This window comes from Pelodiscus sinensis, chromosome 12, assembly GCF_052426305.1.
Source record: "Pelodiscus sinensis isolate ZL-2025 chromosome 12, ASM5242630v1, whole genome shotgun sequence".
In the NCBI taxonomy this organism is placed as follows: domain Eukaryota; kingdom Metazoa; phylum Chordata; order Testudines; family Trionychidae; genus Pelodiscus; species Pelodiscus sinensis.
Window position 1 is genome coordinate 23,025,675 of NC_143063.1, and position 19,944 is coordinate 23,045,618.

The 19,944-nt window shown below is 42.2% G+C and overlaps 1 protein-coding gene and 1 pseudogene across 2 annotated transcripts in view; one reads left to right on the forward strand and one right to left on the reverse strand.

Moving 5' to 3' along the window:
* The window catches only part of LONP2 (lon peptidase 2, peroxisomal), a 94,835-nt gene that overhangs the window by 43,924 nt on the left and 30,967 nt on the right, over positions 1-19,944 (reverse strand). For both annotated transcript variants that reach the window (XM_075940219.2, XM_006121177.5), the window contains exons 8-10: positions 18,766-18,907; positions 6,798-6,948; positions 469-595 (exon numbers count right to left, since the gene is read on the reverse strand). In XM_075940219.2, the coding sequence (XP_075796334.1) occupies positions 469-595; positions 6,798-6,948; positions 18,766-18,907 (420 nt within the window). The remainder of the gene's footprint in view (positions 1-468; positions 596-6,797; positions 6,949-18,765; positions 18,908-19,944) is intronic.
* LOC149523725 (uncharacterized) lies at positions 592-6,798 on the forward strand (annotated as a pseudogene).

Below are 19,944 nucleotides of genomic sequence, written 5' to 3' on the forward strand. Positions count from 1 at the left end.
TTGCCCTAGTGTACGTGCAATTTTAATACCCAAAACAAGTCAAGGAATTCAAAGTTAGATAGCCCATAGCAACCCCCTGACTTAGCCCTCTTGTGAATGTATTTTCTAGTCTGTATTATTTTCCACTGTTAATTTATTGCCTTAATATATATCTGGAACATCTTGCATCAACGGTATTAAAAACAGTGGAAAATTATGTATATGACTTTCTAATATTTAAGTTAACGGATTTTCTAGTCTAGGCATAAAGAAACATTCCATTAAAACAAGGTGACTTGCTAGAAGCAAGTTTATAAACAATTGTGCATATTATGACAACAGCTGAACCACGGGAATATTCTGTTAGCTAGCTAGTTTACAAAGGAAGCCATTCCCTATTAATCTCCAATGGTGTCACATTAAAATGCTTCTATTAATGTACCACTAAAAAGTAACCTAGAGCCTAAAAGTAACACACAGCACATTTACCTGGTGATGATGTCCAGAGTAGTCACTTGTGGAATCTGAATCTGCTGAGGAGTCAATCCATGTTGTTCTAACTGTTTAGGGATCAGGTGTCTATGTGCAATTTCTATCTTCTCTTCTTGTGTATATCCTTCAAAAGAAAGCATCTCATTCACATCTTCTTAACTAGACTGTACCAGGATTTCAAACTTACTCAAATGTAAAACTGAGGAAATTTAAAGAAAGAAGTTAGTTTACTGAATTATATGCAAATCTCTTTAAATCTCAAATAATCTCAGGAGTCAATTAAGTCAATATATGAATTACTTGCCCAGCTAGGCAGTTGTTTTAAATTTTCTAAGCATAACTTGTAAAAATTGCCGATTTACAAAAAAAGTTTGATTTCTGCCATGTCAGATGGCATGAACAATGAAAGCAGAAAATGCTTTCGAAGTACATTGTGGGGAAACTTCACATCTGTCCATATACTCTGTCATTATTCTGTTTATCGCAGTTTATGTACTATGATTTATCAAAGGCATAATTTTGAAAAAAAAGACATTTCACAGGCAGTGTCAACTATGGGTGTAACTATGTTTGTGTAGTGTGTTTATGGAATGATGTGTTATACACAACAAACAACTACATCAGACATCCATCTGATTTTTTATTACAAGTAGCTCTTAAACATTCAAGTGAGGTAGCTAGATACCAGCATTCTCTCCATTTAAACTCTCAAAATTTCAGATGCAAAAATCAGATCCCAATCCTACAAACATGCATGTGTGAGAATGTATTCACCCAAACAATTCCATTGACTTTAGTGGAATTTATATGAGTTAAGTTGTGTGTACATGAATTTGCTGGATTGAGTATTAGCTGGGACTGTCTTGAAAACTGGCCCTGTAAGCCATGTAAAAAATATCAGTGTAAAACAAACTACTGAGAGATTTCTCTCCACACAAGAATGAGGGAGCACTCAGGAGGCCTTTTTTGCATGGATCAGTGCTCCTTTCAATGTTGCTAGGTCTATATGGCTAAGATCAAGTTTTGTACATGTTCTTAGCAGTTTAATTATTGAAGCAAAAACTACACCTAGAAAACTGGAATTTCTGTCCTAGGAAGAGTGCACGTTTGAAGACGCATTCTACTGCTGTTGCTTCAAAAGAAGATCTTCATGCTGCTTCAGAGATATATCATGAGAAGTAGCAATTAGACTTACCAAGGCCAAAAACACTGCCCTAGAGGAAGATGGCATTTGCTACAACCTTCCCCAAAAACGAGACCCTGGCAGCCTTGTATTAACTGCCATTTTCATCAAATGCAAACAGTTCCACCATACTCCCAGCACCTGAAAGAAGTTCACGACAGTGCTCATCTATAAAGAAGGTGAGCGAGACGACCACAGCAACTGGAGACCATCTCTCTGTTCCACCACATACAAACTGTTATCGCCACTAGGATCACAGACAGGTCAGTGAATAGAGGAGCCATCAGCTCCATCCAGAAAGGCTTTATGTTGTGCAAAGGCTGCTCTGAACACAATTTCATCTTTCAGACCACCATCTAAGGAGCCAGGAGGGCATGGATGCAGTGTCCATAGCATGGCTTGATCTGGATAATGCTTTCAGACTAATGCCTCACCAAAACATTTTTGACACAGAGTTCAAATGCCTGAAAACTCTTTTAAACTGGTCTGGGAACTTTATAAAGGATTCACCATCACCATCCACTCCATGAAAGGAGAGAACCCTGAAATCCCAATTCAGAGTGGTGTGAAGCAAGACTCTCCCCTCAGCTGCACTGTTTTCAATCCAGCCATGGAGCTGCTCATTTGAGTGATCTCCAGTGGTCTAGATGGTTTTTACCAGTACAGCAACAGTGAATATTCTGCCCACATTGATGATCTGGTCCTGATCACAGATGACCTTAAGAACGTCCAATAAATGCATTCTGTCTCCAGCTAGGTGGATAAACTGATGGGACTGCACTTCAACACTACAAAGCATGCACCCCTGCATATCGATGGCAGTAAAAGAGACTCAATCCAGAAAAATTGATTTAAGATCTAGGGTGAATCCATGATTTCCACGCCCAGCAGACAACTGCAGATACCATCATGGAACTCCTATAAGATATGGCCAAGATCAACACCTCCCTACTGAACCATGGAAGAAGATCAATGACTTGAATACCTTCACGATCCTTTGTATTTCATTCATCCTGAAGGGGATCTGTCATGGCAAAGTATCTCTCAAAAAGGCGGACATCATCAGGCAGCTGGTGAAGAAAAGCGAAGTTACTCACCTTGGTGAGATAACTGTCGTTCTTCAAGATGGTGTCTGCGGGGGTGCTCCACTGGTGGTGCTGGTCTTGCCCCAGCATCACAGACAGAGAATTTTCCAGTAGTAGTCGTCGGCCGGACCGCGCATGCGCCGCTAGTCACGGCATTCGCGCTCTTTTCTCATTGCACGGTCCGGCCCCCGGCAGTTCCTTGAGGCCGCCTCTAAGTCCGAAAAAGAAAGCAGAAACGGACTCCGAAGCAGGGAGGAGCGCAGGTAGTAGAGCACCCATGGGGACACCATCTCGAAGAACAACAGTTATCTCACCAAGGTGAGTAACTTCGCCTTCTTCTTCGAGGATGTCCCCGCGGGTGCTCCACTGTTGGTCACCGAGTAGCAGTGGTCGCCACAACGGAAGGAGGGATCCGGAGTCCCTATTTATCCGCTATGGAGAGAACCCAGTCGCCAGAGCCCCATCAGACTGCGAAGCCCGAAACAGAGAACAGTGTTTAGCAAAGGTCTGGTGAGAAGCCCAGGTGGCTGCCCTACATATGTCCCTCAAGGGAACCCCTTTTAAAAATGCAGTGGACGCTGCAATGGCTCTAGTAGAATGAGCACAAGGTGGAATGAGCGCCGGTACTTTGGCCAACTTTGTCGGCGCCGTCAGTGATGTTGGTGCTGGACGCAACAGCGCGGGCATCAGTGCCGTAGTCGTCGGTGCTGCATTCTCGGCCTGTAGAGTAGGCAGTGCCAAGGGCGCTCTCGATGCCGTATATGGTTTTGGCACCGGAGGCTTCAAGACCTGTGGGACTGGTATATATCGCGGTGCCGAGGTTGGCTCACGGCCGGTTTTCAATTTCTGAGGCACGTTAGACTTCGGTCGCAGCATAGAAGTGCCGGACGTGCCCGGTTTATCCCCGTGGCTCACTCAGCCGTGAGAGACCGCTGGTAGAGACCGCGTTGGGGAGGGCCTCGTCTTTTTGGCTGTAGAGGTTGTTGGGGAGGAGGCTCTACGTTTCACCAACTGGCACTGTGAGGCAGAAGAGAGAGTTTGCGGTTGGAGCACCTGATTGAAAAGCATCTTTAGCTGCCGTTCCCTGTCCTTTCATGCCTGAGAAGTCAACTTAGCGCAGTGAGCGCATTTTTGGGGCACATGAGACTCCCCATAACATTTCACACAGAGGGCGTGGCCGTCGGAGGCCGGCATAGCATCACGGCACTCCTGGCATTTTTTGAAGCCCGGTGAAGAGGACATTTTTCTTCCTCCTTGTTGTTTCTTCTTCTTTTTTTTTGTTTGTTTTAAACTGAGAGAACAGGAGGGTAATTAACTATATACAGAGAAATCAATGGAGAGAAGGGGAGAAACGGAATCTTAGACCGGGAAAAAAAGCTGCTAAGGAAAGAAACCTCTTTTTTTGTTGTTAAAGATCAACAGGGAATAAATGATAACAAGATAAAAGCGATCAAGAACATCTCAACACGGAGCAGTCGAAGAAGGGAGAGTGCGGTTCCTCGCATCTGCAGCCTGAGGCGGTCAAGAGGAACTGGCAGGGGCCAGACTGCACACAGAGAAAAGAGCGCGAATGCCGTGACTACCGGCGCATGTGCGATCCGGTCGACTACTACTTCTGGAAAATTCTCCGTCTGCGGTGCCGGAGCAAGTCCAGCACCAACAGTGGAGTACCCGCGGGGACATCCTCGAAGAAGAATGTATGTTTCTTTCCTAGAGGGCCAGCAATGAACTGGTGTGCATCTTACACAGATCAGGTGTGTGACGGCGCGTTGGGGGTTCCCCGTCTCCTGCACCCCAAAATGGCACAAACAGACTGCACCAGCCAGTGGAATTGAGGGTGGTTTATTGCTCCTCCAGCACAGCACAGCACAGATGTAATCTGGTTACAGGAATTGGGCTAAGAGGCCTCAGTGCCCCCCTTGAGATAGGGGAGTCCCAGCCCCCTCCCCAGCTCCTTATTCCCTGCCTTCCAGCCAGGAACTAACTAACCCTCTTCCAGCCCTGCCCCCCAGCCAGGGCAGCATTCCACCTTCCTTTGTTCCTCTCCATGGGGGGTGTCTGGCCACTGGTTTGCATAGTGACTCATCCTGTTTTGCTGGGTCGTGGTACCCACGGGAGCAGTGGGGGTTACCCCAGAGCCAGCAGCATAGAAACCAGACAGGTACCCCCACTACGTCACAAGGTGACACCAACATTCCTTGAATGGATGATATGTATGATGTTGACATCATCATTCATGTTTTCTGGCTTCTGATGTCCCTAGAATCCATAGTGAAGAACATTGTCACTGGGACCTCCTCCAACCAAGATGTCACCATCTACCTAAGTGGCTCCCTGGAAGGGGAATTTGGAAGAGAGAGATTTTGCTTTGCTCTGGACTTGTGCCTGGAATGCTACACAATGGCTAGAGAAGTGTATCAGGTGCCGCTGGATGTGGTACGAGGAATGCCAAAAGCTGTGAGTCCTAGTGCCACAAACGTAGAACATGCAGTGCACTATCATGACTCCAAGAGCGAGAGGCAAGCTGGAGAGGACCTTGAAGGATACCATCCCGTGCCAGTATTTGAAAATCAGAAGTGGACACTTGACCAGGACAAGTCATTTAAGGCAAAGTGAAAATGGCATGCCAGCAACCACTTTCTCCCTAAGGGCAGCTTTACCCGATTTGACGACTGGAGGTTCATCCACCAGGCCCAGCTCAACTGTATCCTTCTTAACCAAGCCATCTACCACAGGAATCGGGACAAGTGATGTAGGAAGTGCAGCTATGCCAACAAGACGTTACCCCACATCTTCTGTAGTTGTAAGCCCCACACCAGGGTCTAGCAACTGTGACACCCCATCCACGATTGTCTGGTGAGAGCCATCCTGTCACCCATGGGGAATGATGCCCTGAACTCTGCCATCCCTGGAATGGACAACCAACTATGACCAGATATTGCATCACCAACAACCAGAAAAAAGATCATGGTGCACATCATGGCGGTGCCCTTCGAAAACAAGATCCTGGTCTTCCATGATGCCCAATCTCGAAAGCTAGAGAAATACGTCCCTATGTCCAACACCCTGAGAACCAAGGGCTATGAGGGTCATGGTCATAAGCTTATCATCAGAGTGCTGGGAACATGGGATCCCAGTAATAAGTGAGTACTGAGAGAAAGTGGAATCAGTCAATGCTACGCTCAGCTGATGCAGCAACTCATGGGATCAGATGCCATCAAGTGGTCTAGAGACATCTACCTGTAACACATCACTGGACATCAGCAATACCAGGAGAGAAGGAGCTGGAGCATGGTCAGGAAAATAAGTCAAATACTTTGCTGGTGGTCTCTTTTCTAAGGGACAACCTGCCCTAAATACCCAATTACTGAGGGACAATCCTCACTCATTGATATATTTGCTTTTCACAATCAACTCTTTGAATAACTTCTTATGAATGATGTACCCAAATATTTGGATGCTAATATATATACTGTATTGTATATTTGTGGATAATCGAAGCACTATGACCAGATTTACAGACACTATTTTCTTAACCTGCATATGATGTATTTTAGCATTAGATATAATACATTTTTTTAAACTAACTGCACACAGATACAAATCTGTGGCCAGTTGGAATTTAATGGATATCACTATAGTCCCCGCTGTGGCCATTCAACAGGGATAGAACTCCAATCTTCCTGCTGCAAAACACAATCCCTTTCTTGAAAAATCCTGTGAAGAAACTATTAGCTGACAGCAGGGTAGGACAGTTACACATCAATCCATTCATTAAAGTTCTTCACAGACTGAACAACTGTGTCACATAATTAGGCCTAGATTTTCAAAAGTGAAAAGGTGAATATTCCCACAGTGAAAATCAGGACCACTGACAGTGTCTCAAGATGGACACCCAAAAATGGAGGCATTCAACTTAATTAGTTGTGGTAGAAAGTCTTGCAACAGATTCTAGTTTTCTACAGTGAGACTTATAAAGAGTACACTTTTTGACAGGAAAAAGTCCAACTGATTTAGGACACGCAGAAATCATGTTAGTCAAATTACTTAATTGTTACCTGGAACCTGAATGACCTCCATTCTGTCCAACAGAGCTGGTGGGATAGTAGCAGTAGTGTTGGCTGTGGCTATAAAAAGGACTTGGGATAGGTCGAAGGCTACATTTAAGTAGTGATCGGTGAAGCTATGATTTTGTTCTGGATCCAAGACCTTAAAAAATGTGAATACAAAAACAGTGCTGTTGCTTCACATCAAAGCAAAACAAAACACACAAACTTTTATTTAGCTATCTCCTATGTGCTATTGGTACTGTAAGCATGCTTTCCTTTTGGTTGTCAGGCCCTAAATAGAATTCCTGATCTCTGACATTCTGCTCACCTGTTTTAGTTGTTTACTACTAGATTCTATCCTGCATGGAAAAAATTGCAAATAGAAATCCCTTAATAAAATTAGATACAGTAGAAAAACACCATCAGTATTTTTAATTTTAATATAATAGGATATCACTATTGAAAAGTGAATTCTGTACAGTATAATGTGTATTATGATTGTGAAAACCTTCTAAACTCATTCATTTTACTTCTGCTCAGTTCCACTGGAGTTGCTAGAAGCATTTCAAAATTAACTTACTTAAACTCTCTTATATTAGCACTTTGCTATGCATTACTCAGCATATTTCATCAACTTTTCAAACCCATTATATAATCCTCAACCATTTCCTTAAAGTTCATGTTGATTCTGTCAGGTGGCTTCATATTACACAATGCTAGCAAGAGCATCAAGCATTCCAAGGAGCACAGCTTTGGTGAGGCCACTCATACCAGAAATTAAGAACTGCCTTGAGTCTTCAGGCTACTGTTCCTCTCATGAGACTGCACATATGACCTAAATCACTGTAACCTAACTGTAATCTACCTAACACCACAGCCAAGGGATTATCTTTCAATTTATATTCTCCATAAGCGAAGGGTTTCACGTTTTCACATTATTCAGAGTATTTATAGAATCTGAAGTATTTACACAGGTAGAACAAAAATTTCTCTCAAAGATGTTTGCTTGCAGAGAAGCCCTCTCTCAAGATGTGTAACAAATATAGATGTTTCCCATGTTTTCCCAAAAGAAATGAGGCAGTTTTGAGTTCTCCATAACTATCACTACGCCTAAATACAGAGGAACACTCCAGTCGTTAAGTCTTTTTCTCCCTAAAATAATTCACCAACAAGGTTAAAGTTCACTTTATCAGGTAATGCCATGAGTATTTGACTTTCATGCTATAAGCTGAATGACTACTTTTAAATTAATTTTAAGTGAGATCCTTTCCATTACAAAACTCTTAACCTAAAGTTAAACTTTAATGGTTATGGCTCCATGTCTGTCATGGAGGTCACAGAAGTCATGAATTCTGTGACTTTTCATTACTTCTGCAGGGGCCACTATGGCTGACCCAAGGCCTCCGAAACAGTTGGCTCTGGGATGGCCCCAGAACAACCACACCAGCCACTACTCTGGTGGTCCTCTGCAGTGGTCCCAGTCAGCTGAAAGCAGCCGCAGCAGCTGCAGTTGACATACCTGGGAACTAGTCCCTGGCCAACCAGCCAGAGCATCCATGGTTCATGGCAATAGGCAGTGACCCCCAGCCGACTGCTCAGAGCAGCAATGGTCCAGGGTGATAGGCAACAATCCCCAGCTGCCTCCCAGAATTTCCAATATAGCTGAAACAGCTGTGGTAGCCAGTTTAATAAATATTTCCTATGACAGATGTGGCAATTTCTTGCAATATCCTGGACAAACTTTATTGAATTAAGTTATATCTTACTGTATTAAGTGTATGTATCACTGTGGACTAGAGATTGCATGCAATTCCATGGGGAGGATGAGGAGGGAAAAAGGGATAATTAGGAGAATTCATACAAGCTGAAAAACCTCTGAAGGGGCACCACCAGTTGGAGAGACTCATATACAGTGGTTCAAGCTGAACACTCTATAGCGGCCAGCAGATAACAAAAGCCCTTTTGAATAAATAATCCAATCATAAATTGCTTCGAGCCTTTGCTCAGATGTAGCAAACAGATTGGCCCTTCTATCAAAGAACTGGAAAGACTGACACCAACTAGAGCCCTTGTGGAGAGGTGGGAGGGGACTGATCCCTGGCAGGCTTATTAAAATGTGTTTTTATTGTTTTGACTATCTTTTCCCTATAACACTTGTACCATAAGAATAAATATGCTTGCTTAGAAAGAGTTCAGTGGTAACCTAACTGTAGGTAATTATACTGTTTATAGACTGAGGTAAAAAGCAGAGTAAACGTGCTTAAGCAGTCTGATGTGCAGGGAATTGACAATGAAGGCAGTGAATTGTGCAACCTAGAAACACTTCAGTGAGGAGGGAGAGAGCCTTGTGTCTTCACCAGAGAGGTCATGGCTGGAGAGCTAGAAATCTGAGCATGAGTGCCATGGATGGACCATGGAGAGGTGCTGTTGCCCTGAATTCTGATACAGTAAAGTCTCGATTATCTGACATAAACAGGATCGGAGGATGGTCGGATAACCGGAAATGTCAAATAACACGGATGGCGCTGGCTTGTGGTGGGGTGGGGGCCCAGCGCGCTCTGGCTGAAGGGCGGGAATGGAGCAGCAATGGCAGCAGCGGCGGCAGCTGACAGGAGGGCCTCCCAGGCAGGATCCACTCTGTCTCGGTGGTGGTTGGCGCGCATGTTGCCCCCTCCCTGGCAGATTCTGGATGCTGCGTCCTTGTGAAGGGCCGCGTCCTCCCCCTTCCTCTTCCTCCCTCCTCCCCTGGGCTGCCCGGACGTGCCCAAGGCCCCAGCGCTCCTGCCTCTCTTCAGCCTGGTGGCAGCGGCGGCCCCTTCCCTTCCTGCCTCAGCCCAGAGGGGTGGGCCCCTGGACTCCCCCCTTGCTCCGGCCAGGAGCCGGGCTTGCTCCGTATGCGGGCAGCTCCCTCCCTCCTTCGCCCCCTCCAGCCCGCAAAGTTTTGGGAAGGGGAAGTGGGTCCGGGCCAGCTCCAAAAGGTGGGGCCACTAACGCGGCAGGATGGCGAGGATTGGGCCCCAAGCAGGGCACAGGCCCAGCACACCTGAGCACCGGGCGAGCCCACAATGCAGGCACGAGGTGCCTCAGGCATGGGGTAGTGGGTAAGGTTGCTGAGCCCGCGCTGCGTGTGCCGGGCTGAGGGGAGCCCCTGAAGACCTGCCAACCAGAGCTCCTGCCCAGCCCTGGAAAAAGGGAAAGAAGGGCCATTGTGGTGTGAAGCATCCCTGGAGTCCCTTGCCATCACGTGACGGGCGACACCATCGGATAAAACAAAATGTTGGATAAATAAAGGTTGGAAATTCGAGACTCTACTATACCTACAAAACTACCTAAGTCTTATAGAAGCAGTGCAGGGGATCTACATGAATGGTAGGAGGAAACAACAAGTACTCTACTATACTTGCCCACACTGTCACCAAAACACTCTTCATAAACTCTGTGTAGTTCATGGGTTACTTCGAAAAAATGTTCAGAAATAGCATGGAAAAGCAGCTGTACCAGCAATGTTTCTACTGCAGAGTAGCCCAAATTCCAAGGTAAATGGACGTTAATTAATTCTACTCAAAAAAGCATCAACTTCTTCTCTGCATTTTGTGATCTTCCATCAGAGGGGTTACAAATAACAGCCACAGACCAGGTTAACAAAAGTTGATCCAATAGAAGATCTTACTTCACCCACCCAGTATCTCATATATCCTTGGATCAATACTGCTACAACAGTGCTAAATTAAAATGAAAGCTCCACATCAATTCTCAGCTAATCAAAATTAACATTAAGGCAGTAAGCACAAACAGAATGTCATGTTCAAGTGGGCAATTGAAGAACTATTTGAGGGTGAAAGACAATTAATGTAATGCTGGTGTAAGGCTCTCATTTCTAAATACTAATATTGGCACATCCAGAAATTCTAGACCACCAATATCTACAGAAAATATTTGGTTGCAAATTCAATGCTCTCTGTAAGCTTTATATGAACGCAAGAACGGCCATACTGGGTCAGACTAAAGGTCCACCTCGTTCAGTATACTTTCTTCCAACAGTGGCCAACGTTAGATGCCCCAGAGGAAGTGAACAGAACAGGAAATCATCAAGAGATCCTTCTGTCATCAATTTCCAATCTGAACAAACAAGAGACTATGAACACCATTCCTGGCTAATAGCAATTGATGAACCTTACCCTCCATGAATTTATCTAGTTCTTTTTTTAATTCTGTTAAAGTCCTTATCTTCACAACATCCTCTAGCAAGGAGTTCCACGGGTTGACTGCTCTATGTGAAGAAAAACTTCCTTTTATTTGTTTTAAACCAGCTGCCTATTAATTTTATTGGTGACCCTTTAGTTCTTAAGTTATGGGAACAAGGAAATAACTTTGTTCATTTTCTCCTTACCAGTCATGATTTTATAGACCTCTATCATATCCCACCGTAGTCTCCTCTTTTTCTAATCTGAAAAGTCTCAGTATTTTTAATCTCTCTTCATATGGGCCCTGTTCCAAACCCCTAATCAGTTTTGTTGTCCTTCTCTGATCCTTTCCCCTCATCCTGGCCGAAACATGGCTCCTCCTCGCCCATGCTGCCACAGTCAAATACACTCAGCCCTGGAGCACGGTTCTTCCTCCCCCGTTTTGCCCACACACTCATAGCCTCTCCCCCAAAACAGTCCCACCTCTGCCTCACTTGCTTCCACCCAACTGCCAGATGGGGAGAGGAGGGACACACAATCAGGTAGGGTGGAGGTATAATTCAAAAAACTGGAGGGGGGGCACTGTTCTACTATCATGACATTTTCTATTATTCCAAGTGTTTTCTTTCCGTTGTTGCTATGTGAAAGATCTACACAAACAACAGGTAGCCCTCCTACAGGAAAAAAATGTGAAACAGTTTCAAATATACAAACTGCAAATAAACAAACTGCAACAATTTTCTCTGATCCTTTCACTTACCTTAGAGGTTACTAGTCACAATAGCAGGTAAATAGTTTTCCAGACAGAAGTTTGATTTTTTTAGTCAACAGTGGCCCTTTAAATTGCAGAGTTATTTTTGCCAACTAAAGAATGAAGGAGCAAGGCCAGTGTTTACAAAATGAACATGAAAAGTCTGGAAAATGTAGCCATTTAACCAGTACCACATGTACTAAAGGTTTACATAGTGTACGTGGCTCTGTTACATAGGTGATTAGTACCACTAAAGTTGTGCATGTTTAGTCTTATCAAAGGTGCATTTACTATCGTATGTATGATTTTGGTTTGACTGAAAAAATTAAGACAGTATGCTCATTGAGCTGAATACATCATGTATATGGAGCTCACAGATTCAAATGATCTGAAATCGGCCTCTTTTGAATTTTATGACCGCAAAAATGCATGTGACCCTCCTCCTATTTAATATGCACAAGTAGGCATTTGCACACCAAATTCAGGTAGTTTGGTGCTCATTTATACAAGTCAGGTAGCTAGATGGTCAACTACCTCGCCTGTATGCTTTAAAACAAGCACACATATTCCTGTAGAAAAGAGTCTCACTGTATGTAAAGTAGATACAGCATAGAAAAGTCATTGCCATATAGTGTGTAACTCTAAGAAGGAAAACCACAATAATTTACTGCTGTTGTGAAAGAAAAACAGCAGGCTTAAATAATGAAGTGTTAACTTCCTGTTTCTATTATTTTTACTTGAGGGTGTTAGTTGAAGTACTTGCAAGTATTTCATTTGAGTCATTTTTCCACAATTAAACAACTACAGTATTTACAAGGATCACAGCACTATGAATATGCTGTTTTCTGTTTTAAACTTTATCTGAAATTAAAAGTCCATACATATGGCAATAATCCACATCTGCTTCCTACCTCACACCTGTCTACCACCTTCATTCCATCTTTCTTTCAAATTACTGTGCTTTTTCTTCCCACATGATAAATTTTCAATGGTATGTTGACATGAAAAGTTCTCATGTTACACATAATGGAACCTATGCAACTCCTGAGCAATTGCATATTGCTGTCAAGATAATTTATCCTTTGCATTATGGCATGAATACATCCCTTGTCCTAGCCATTTGAATTACGGCCATGAACAGTGTTGGTCAGGAAACTGACTGGATAAAAACAAACACTCAGAATTAACTTTGATTATTGTAAATCTTTTGCACTTTTAAAAAAATTAACATTTTTGTTCAAAAAGCTTTCAATTAGAAAGAATCAATTGGGGTGAATTTTTAACTCACTGCAGAAGCAAAGTGGAGCTATTTCAATTGATATCATTTGATTAGTAAGGAACTCAAAATTCAAAATCCTGCAGTGTCTGGATAAGTATCTGAAAAATTCATATATTCCCTTTAAGATGTCTGACTATTAAAATATACTTGAAAAGTGTAAGCGCAAGGCTGTGACTCACCAAACATTTCCTCTCAATATTGTTCACCACTATATCATCAGATTATTCAGAGGTTTCCTACTAAAGTGCTTTCCTTAGCAGGCACCTGTTCTCATCATTTATCTTCTCCTTTACTGATTGAGACAGGGACCTTCAAGAGTCAGAGTCAGCCAACTGTAACCAGCCTCGTTACATATGGATACCTATTATCACATTCGTACTCTACAATTTAGAGGGATATACAAACATACAAAATGTGAACAAAGCTTTGGCAAATTTTCTTAGACGAAATCAAGTATTAATAGATATCACGACTCGATTTAATCTTCTGTTGCAAGTCTACCCTTGTTCCTTTTTAATAAAACTGTTCTGTCAAGGCTTCCACTGAAATCTCTGCAACACATGGATAAAATAATTTTGCTTCACTGACAGATAAAATGGAGCTTATTTATTCTGGCAGTTTTAATAAAATATAACCAGGAACTTTTCAAAGGGGCCTCAAGGCCATCTCCTAACTTTCAACATGCTCATTTGTGTGTGCAAGCAGTATCTGCATACAATTTAGAACTGTGCACACAAACTGGCCACATCTTTGAGGCATGCATCATGTATTTCTGAAAAGGATCAACCCATTGGATTTTGAAAGCACAATATCCTTACAACCATATGCAGCAAGTTAAAAGCTCTGGGAAAGTTCCATAAGTTTTATTTACTGGATTTTAAAATTCAATCACATGTAAAGATCAATCTTTCTGCCCTTTTTCTTCACATCCGTTCTCTAAACACATCCCTTATGGAACCCATTTGTTAGGGCTATGTTGTTGGTTAATATATTATTTCCTAGGATACATGTGCAGTGGCATAATGTATTTTAAAATATGTCCAGACAATAGAATTGGATATTTAATTGAAATCGTAACAGAAAAAGAGCCAGTTTAAAATTCTGAATTATCTGATGGAATTTTAGTTTTTCTTAACAGCAGACATCTCTCCCTAGACTTGTCTTTACTTTGTCAAGCTAGGTATTCTTAAGGTAGAAAAAACAGACACTAACCAGTAATCTACAATAGGAAATAGAGATTACTCTGAGACTGCAAGGGGAGGACACAGGTAGAATACAATTATCACAACAAGCACTGGGTACCAAACTTGTCTTTGGACATTATTCTAACCATTTTCCCAAAAATAAATAAAGGTGCATTTCAATACTCTGCCTTTATCTAATATAGCGAGGTTAGATTTTTTTCCAAAAATTACGTTGAATATATCATTTATATAAAAATAATTCTTAAGGAGCAAAAATATCTTGGCAATTTCCACAGTGTACTCACATGCATACAAAGGTTTCTCTGTACAAAATATTTTATTACCAGAAAATTCAGAGGTGAGTCCAATGGATTTTTAATTGCCTTCCTATAATGCTTGGTCTTATTTCACTTCCCTTCAAATACATACTAACAAGCACTTGGATCCATTTCTATTTTCTCCAGCTTTCAACAGAGGTCATCTAAATTTAGAATAAATGTTCCCTTGTTGACGAACTGTAACTGGAAGTAAGAAGACATTCTGTTTTGCTTAAGCAATAACTCCACAGAAGCACAACGATAAAAATACACCCAACTTGGCCTCCAAGCTTGTGAGGCAGGACACATTTATTCTTGAGCTTACTCACTGCACTGGTACCACTGAGGATTATCACCATTAAAACACACCTAAACATATTAAGACCTTTTCCTCATGCCATTTAAGATAAATAATAGAAGTTAGAAGCCACACTTTTATGCTGGCTAGAACTAATAGGCCATTCAGCTGATCAATTGCCATCATTATTTTCCTACAAAATAAAAAATACCAATAAAAATACAACCACCAAAGCAGATTTAAAAAAAAAAATTGTATGTTGAGGTCCAAGCTCTTCTTTGGAGGAAGTGAAGGACCAGATTCAAGATGCATAGGCAGCAGACACCAAGTAGGTTTCAGGAACCTTAGTAACTATACTGATGTCATTTAAAGAAAGATGCTATTATGGATCAGTTCACCTTATAAAGGCAGCAAAAGAAGTGATGAGAAGGAGGACAGCTGGCAAATAAGTTCAGGAAAAGATACATAAAACCTTATTTCCATACTGGACTTGTATCAAGAAATAGAGACTCGTTAAACTAATCAACAACAGGGTTGATTAAACACTGAACTAAAACAAATTTACTTGAGATATAGTCAGATCTTTGAATATAGGAGAACCAAAATTTTACAAACTATGAGACGGCTCATCTGTTGGTGCACAGTATTACAGTGTCATTCAAGTCAATGGCACTAAGGCAATTTATACCATGCATCTGGCTCAGTATGCTCAAAATACAAATTCCTTCATGCTCCACTGGAATGCCCACCATTACAGAGGTAAAATGTACAAAATGCTTAATAGTGTATATGAGCACTACTCAGTAATCTAAGATAGGAAATGAAGAACACTTTGAGACCACAAAGGGAGGATATGGGTAGACTAAAACTAACCAAAGTAGAACTGGATACAGCTTTGGCGATAGGACCCATACTCTTGAGAAAGGTGTCATACTTTCTATATTTAATCCAAAAGATTACAGATGTTGAGCCAAGATGACACATTTTCCAGTTCCACTCCTTACTGCAGTCCTCAGATTTTCCTGGGATGTCTCTCAGCCTAGCACTGACGAGGCCCAGCCCAGCTTAGTCTGAAGTCTTGGAAAGGGCAGACACTCAAGTTGATTATTATGTGTCCTCTTACTTTTTAAAGCTCATTGCCATGTAAGGCCTGTAGTTTCATCATACTTGGAGGTTTTCTATGCATTTCAGGAATGGACACTTTATAGCTAGAGCCCTGCAAATTCACATATAATCATGGGTGGCTGTGGATGTGGATGCAAATATCCATAGCTCATTTTTGCGGACAAAGATGCAGATATAAATTTTGCATCTAGAAGTCTACAAATTTGCAGATATCTGCTTTGCAGTGGCAGGTGTTTGCATCCACGCCCCCCAGGGAGGGGCAGGGCTGGGTGCTAGCCTCCCCCAGGCAGCCCTCAACACCTGCACAGGACTCTGATAGTGATTTAAAGAGCCTGGGGCTCTGGTCATGGCTGCAGTAGGAGCAGCTGAATGCCCCTGGGCCCTTTTGAATGCCCCTGGGCCCTTTCCCCCTCTACCCATCAGTGGGCCTGCCATGGGACCTTGCCTCCAGTTCTCTGAGTTTGTCTGGGTTTTTTAAGTCCACTGCTCTTATTCTGCTGCTCTCATTTTCCTTAGAAATATATCATTTCATGATCACTTTCACCAAATGGCCTTCCACCATCACCTTGGCTACCAATTCCTCCCTTTTGGTCAGAATCAAATCTAAAATGGCTGTTCCCCCGGTAACTTCCTCCTCTTGTGGAAGAAAAAGGCGTTACGAATACATTCCGAGATCTTACTAGAAATGTTGTATTTTTCTATATTACTTTTTTAAACAGATCTCTGAATAATTAAAGTCCTTCAATACTTCCAGATCTTGTATTCTGGATAATTTCTGCTAATTTTTCTAGAAATGTCATCTACCTCCCCCCTTTCCCGATTTAATGATCTGCACAGGTTGGACCTCCCTGGTCCGGCACCCTCAGGATCTGACCACTCCTGAACGAGGGAATTTACTGAATTCATTTGTGGCTCCCCACCAGTTACTCTGCTACCATTCCCAGCTGGGCAGCCTGCCACTGGCCCAGTCTTGCCTGGCTGCCACAGCCCCAGCTTCCCACTGCCAGGTGCCGAGGCCCCGGCTCCACCTCCGGGCAGCCAAGCTACCATGGCCATAGCCCCAGCTAGGATATCACTTCCCAGGCCCTAGTCCTCAGGTTGGGATGCTGCTGCCGCAGCCCCAGAACCCCTGCTTGGCAATCATAGCCCTGGCTCCCCAGCCAAGCTGCCAGGCTCCTGTGGCCCCAGTTCTCCAGCTGAGCTGCTGGATTCCCAGCTTTCTGGCTGGGCTGTGTGGGAGAAAAATCAAATAACTCCAATTGTGTTAAAGGGGGGGGACTGTGGAGGAAATCAAAACTCTCTACAAGAAAGCTGCTGTAAGGGTTAAAAGTTTTCCAGGTCTCTCTCTCTCTAACAGAGAAATCATCTTAACTCTAATCAAGACCCTTACAATGCCTCCTATCTCAACTTCATGGAGACTCCTAATCTGTCACAATTTGTCATGTAAACTCTTATCTTTGTCACAGTTGCCTTGTAGACTTTTCACTCAGGTTATCATGTGCCTTTGAACTGTAAAACTTACTTTCTAGTACTTCTGGTGTGAACAGAAACATCTCAGAGTACTTCTGCTGAGACTTTGATATATTAAAGAAAACGATCAACAACTAAACTGTCTGAACATACTGTATAAAGGATCCCTGAAACTGTCTCTCAGGGCTGCTGCTGCTCTCACTCTGGTAGCTGTCAGCCTGCATTCATGCATAATAAAGTTTTCCTTCTAGATTTCTCTCCTGCCTCACTGCTTTGACCTCTAGCCTCAGACCCTTCTAGGGACTCTGTACCCCAGGGGAGCGAGATTTCCCCAACAGCTGCTGCCAGGCCCGCTGGGCTCTCAGGGCTCCTAACTGCCAGCCCTCCTGCTGCCTGACTCCTGGCCATTACGGCTCTCTCGCCTGGTCACAGATGTTGCCAGACCAGAGAGTTAGGGAGGTGCAACATGTAATAGGGATGTAAAATCCATTCAATTAGTAAACCACTTAAATCTTGGGCTGAAGAGGCCCTGGGTACACTTGCAGACAAGGGCTGCTCCAGCCCACACCAGTTAACCATTTCTTCCTGTTTACTCACCATTGATGAGGCTTAATCCATTACTGTTAGTTAAGCACTCAGATCATTGGATTAACAAGTAAGTGCAAACTGTTTGCATTTAATTAGATGTTCACTACAAAAAAAACTAATTTAAAATTAAACAACTATAGTGTAAGCACTTGTGACCCTCCCTGTACTAAGTCATTAACTTGGCTGTAGTATTAGCTTGCACCATTGAAAGCTTGAAAAATCAAATAAAAAGGATTACATTCCAAGGAAAACATTAGTTAAATCTAGGTATAGTTGGATTTTTTTAATCAGCACATATGCTGGTTGGCCCATAGGGGCTCTTCACATCTGCTAGTAATGTTAAATCTATAACAATTTATGTGATTAAACACTTCTGTCATTTAGTGTAAGAGTATTCTTAACAGAACCAAGTTTGGTACATTTAAAATGTCTCACTTTTTACTTGAAGTTTAAAATACTATGTTGAGCATGTGTAAAAAAAGCCATTTTGAATCAGAAAAAGTTAAAGAATTCTATCTTAATATGTATTTTAGAAGATGTCCAGCCTGTAGAATTTGCACTATGTATGAGAAAAGGCAGAAGATCTAATAATCTCTGAGATAACTAACAGTATGCAAAATCATTTCAGCCTGTCTTTCACTCAATAAAAGTCCAACTGTGCCATCACCAAACTAACACTTTCTTCCCAAGAACGATATTCAAAACTCTGCTAGTCTGCAATGAAACAATCTTTTTAATTTACAGGATGTGGCAGTATGAATATGATGATTCCATATCTTACCTCAAGCAAAGCAGCTGCAGGATCTCCCTGAAGGCTCTTCCCCAGTTTATCAACCTCATCTAACAGAAACACTGGATTGTTAACCCCAACAGTCTTCAAGCCATTGATTATTCGACCAGGCATACTGCCAACATAAGTGCGCCTAAGTGAAACAAGTGGGGAAAAATAAAAAGCAGAAGAGATCAGGCATGAAAACAACAAAACAAACTCAAAGAAACAAATCTGAAAAGAAGCAGCTTTACAATAATACTCCTGTAAAAAACACTTTTTTCCTCTATAATCATTGGACAAGTATCTCGTGTTTCCATTGGAGAGTACACAACTAAATTAATGTAACTGATTAAAGGATAATATTCTAATCCTAATCCTTTACTGAAATATTTGCTCCAGGCAGAGTAAAGCATGTCTAAAGTCCATGTAGTGTATGATCCTGTATGTGACTATAAGCAAAATTTTCAGTTTTTTAAAACCCTTTGACTACCTAGAAACATAGGTATCCTAACTTGCGACATATAGTAGTAATAAATTAGGGCACAATTCCACCAACGCCTGATTCTATGAAGCCTATGATAGGTAGTCATGTGTCCTAACTGGAACTTATTAACAGAGATTTTTAATTGAATAACCTTTTCAAAAACTTTATAATTTATTTTGTCATATTTAAACAAAACAGAACAAATAAATTAGCAAAGCATGCATGGCATGAATGCCTACCTATCCAAATTTGTTTAGGAAAGAGCCTTTTTACACAGTGTATGGGGAACTATATTCATTTTTATACATAAACACACAAATTTCCCAAGTTTGTCAGTCTGTTTGCTCCATAACCAAACAAAACACTGATGGCTCAGAAGATACTGATACTCCAACAGTATAGCACATCGAATATCTCATGAACTTCACAAAGCAAATATGCAGAACAGGTCTAAATGATCTGCCATATAATCTGTATTAAACTGCTTAGAATAAAAACAGGATGACCTTTGGAAAGATGACTCCTAAAAATCATGGGAATGGTTTCAAAACTACTAAAGTTAATGATAAATCATTGAGCCCCACAGGAAATATCACCACACTATGTAATAATTAGGGATGTGAAAGTTTAACAGGTGCGGCTGGAGCAGCTCCCCACCTGCTGCAGGCAGGAGACTGCTGCAGCCCCACAGGGAAGGAGGTCCT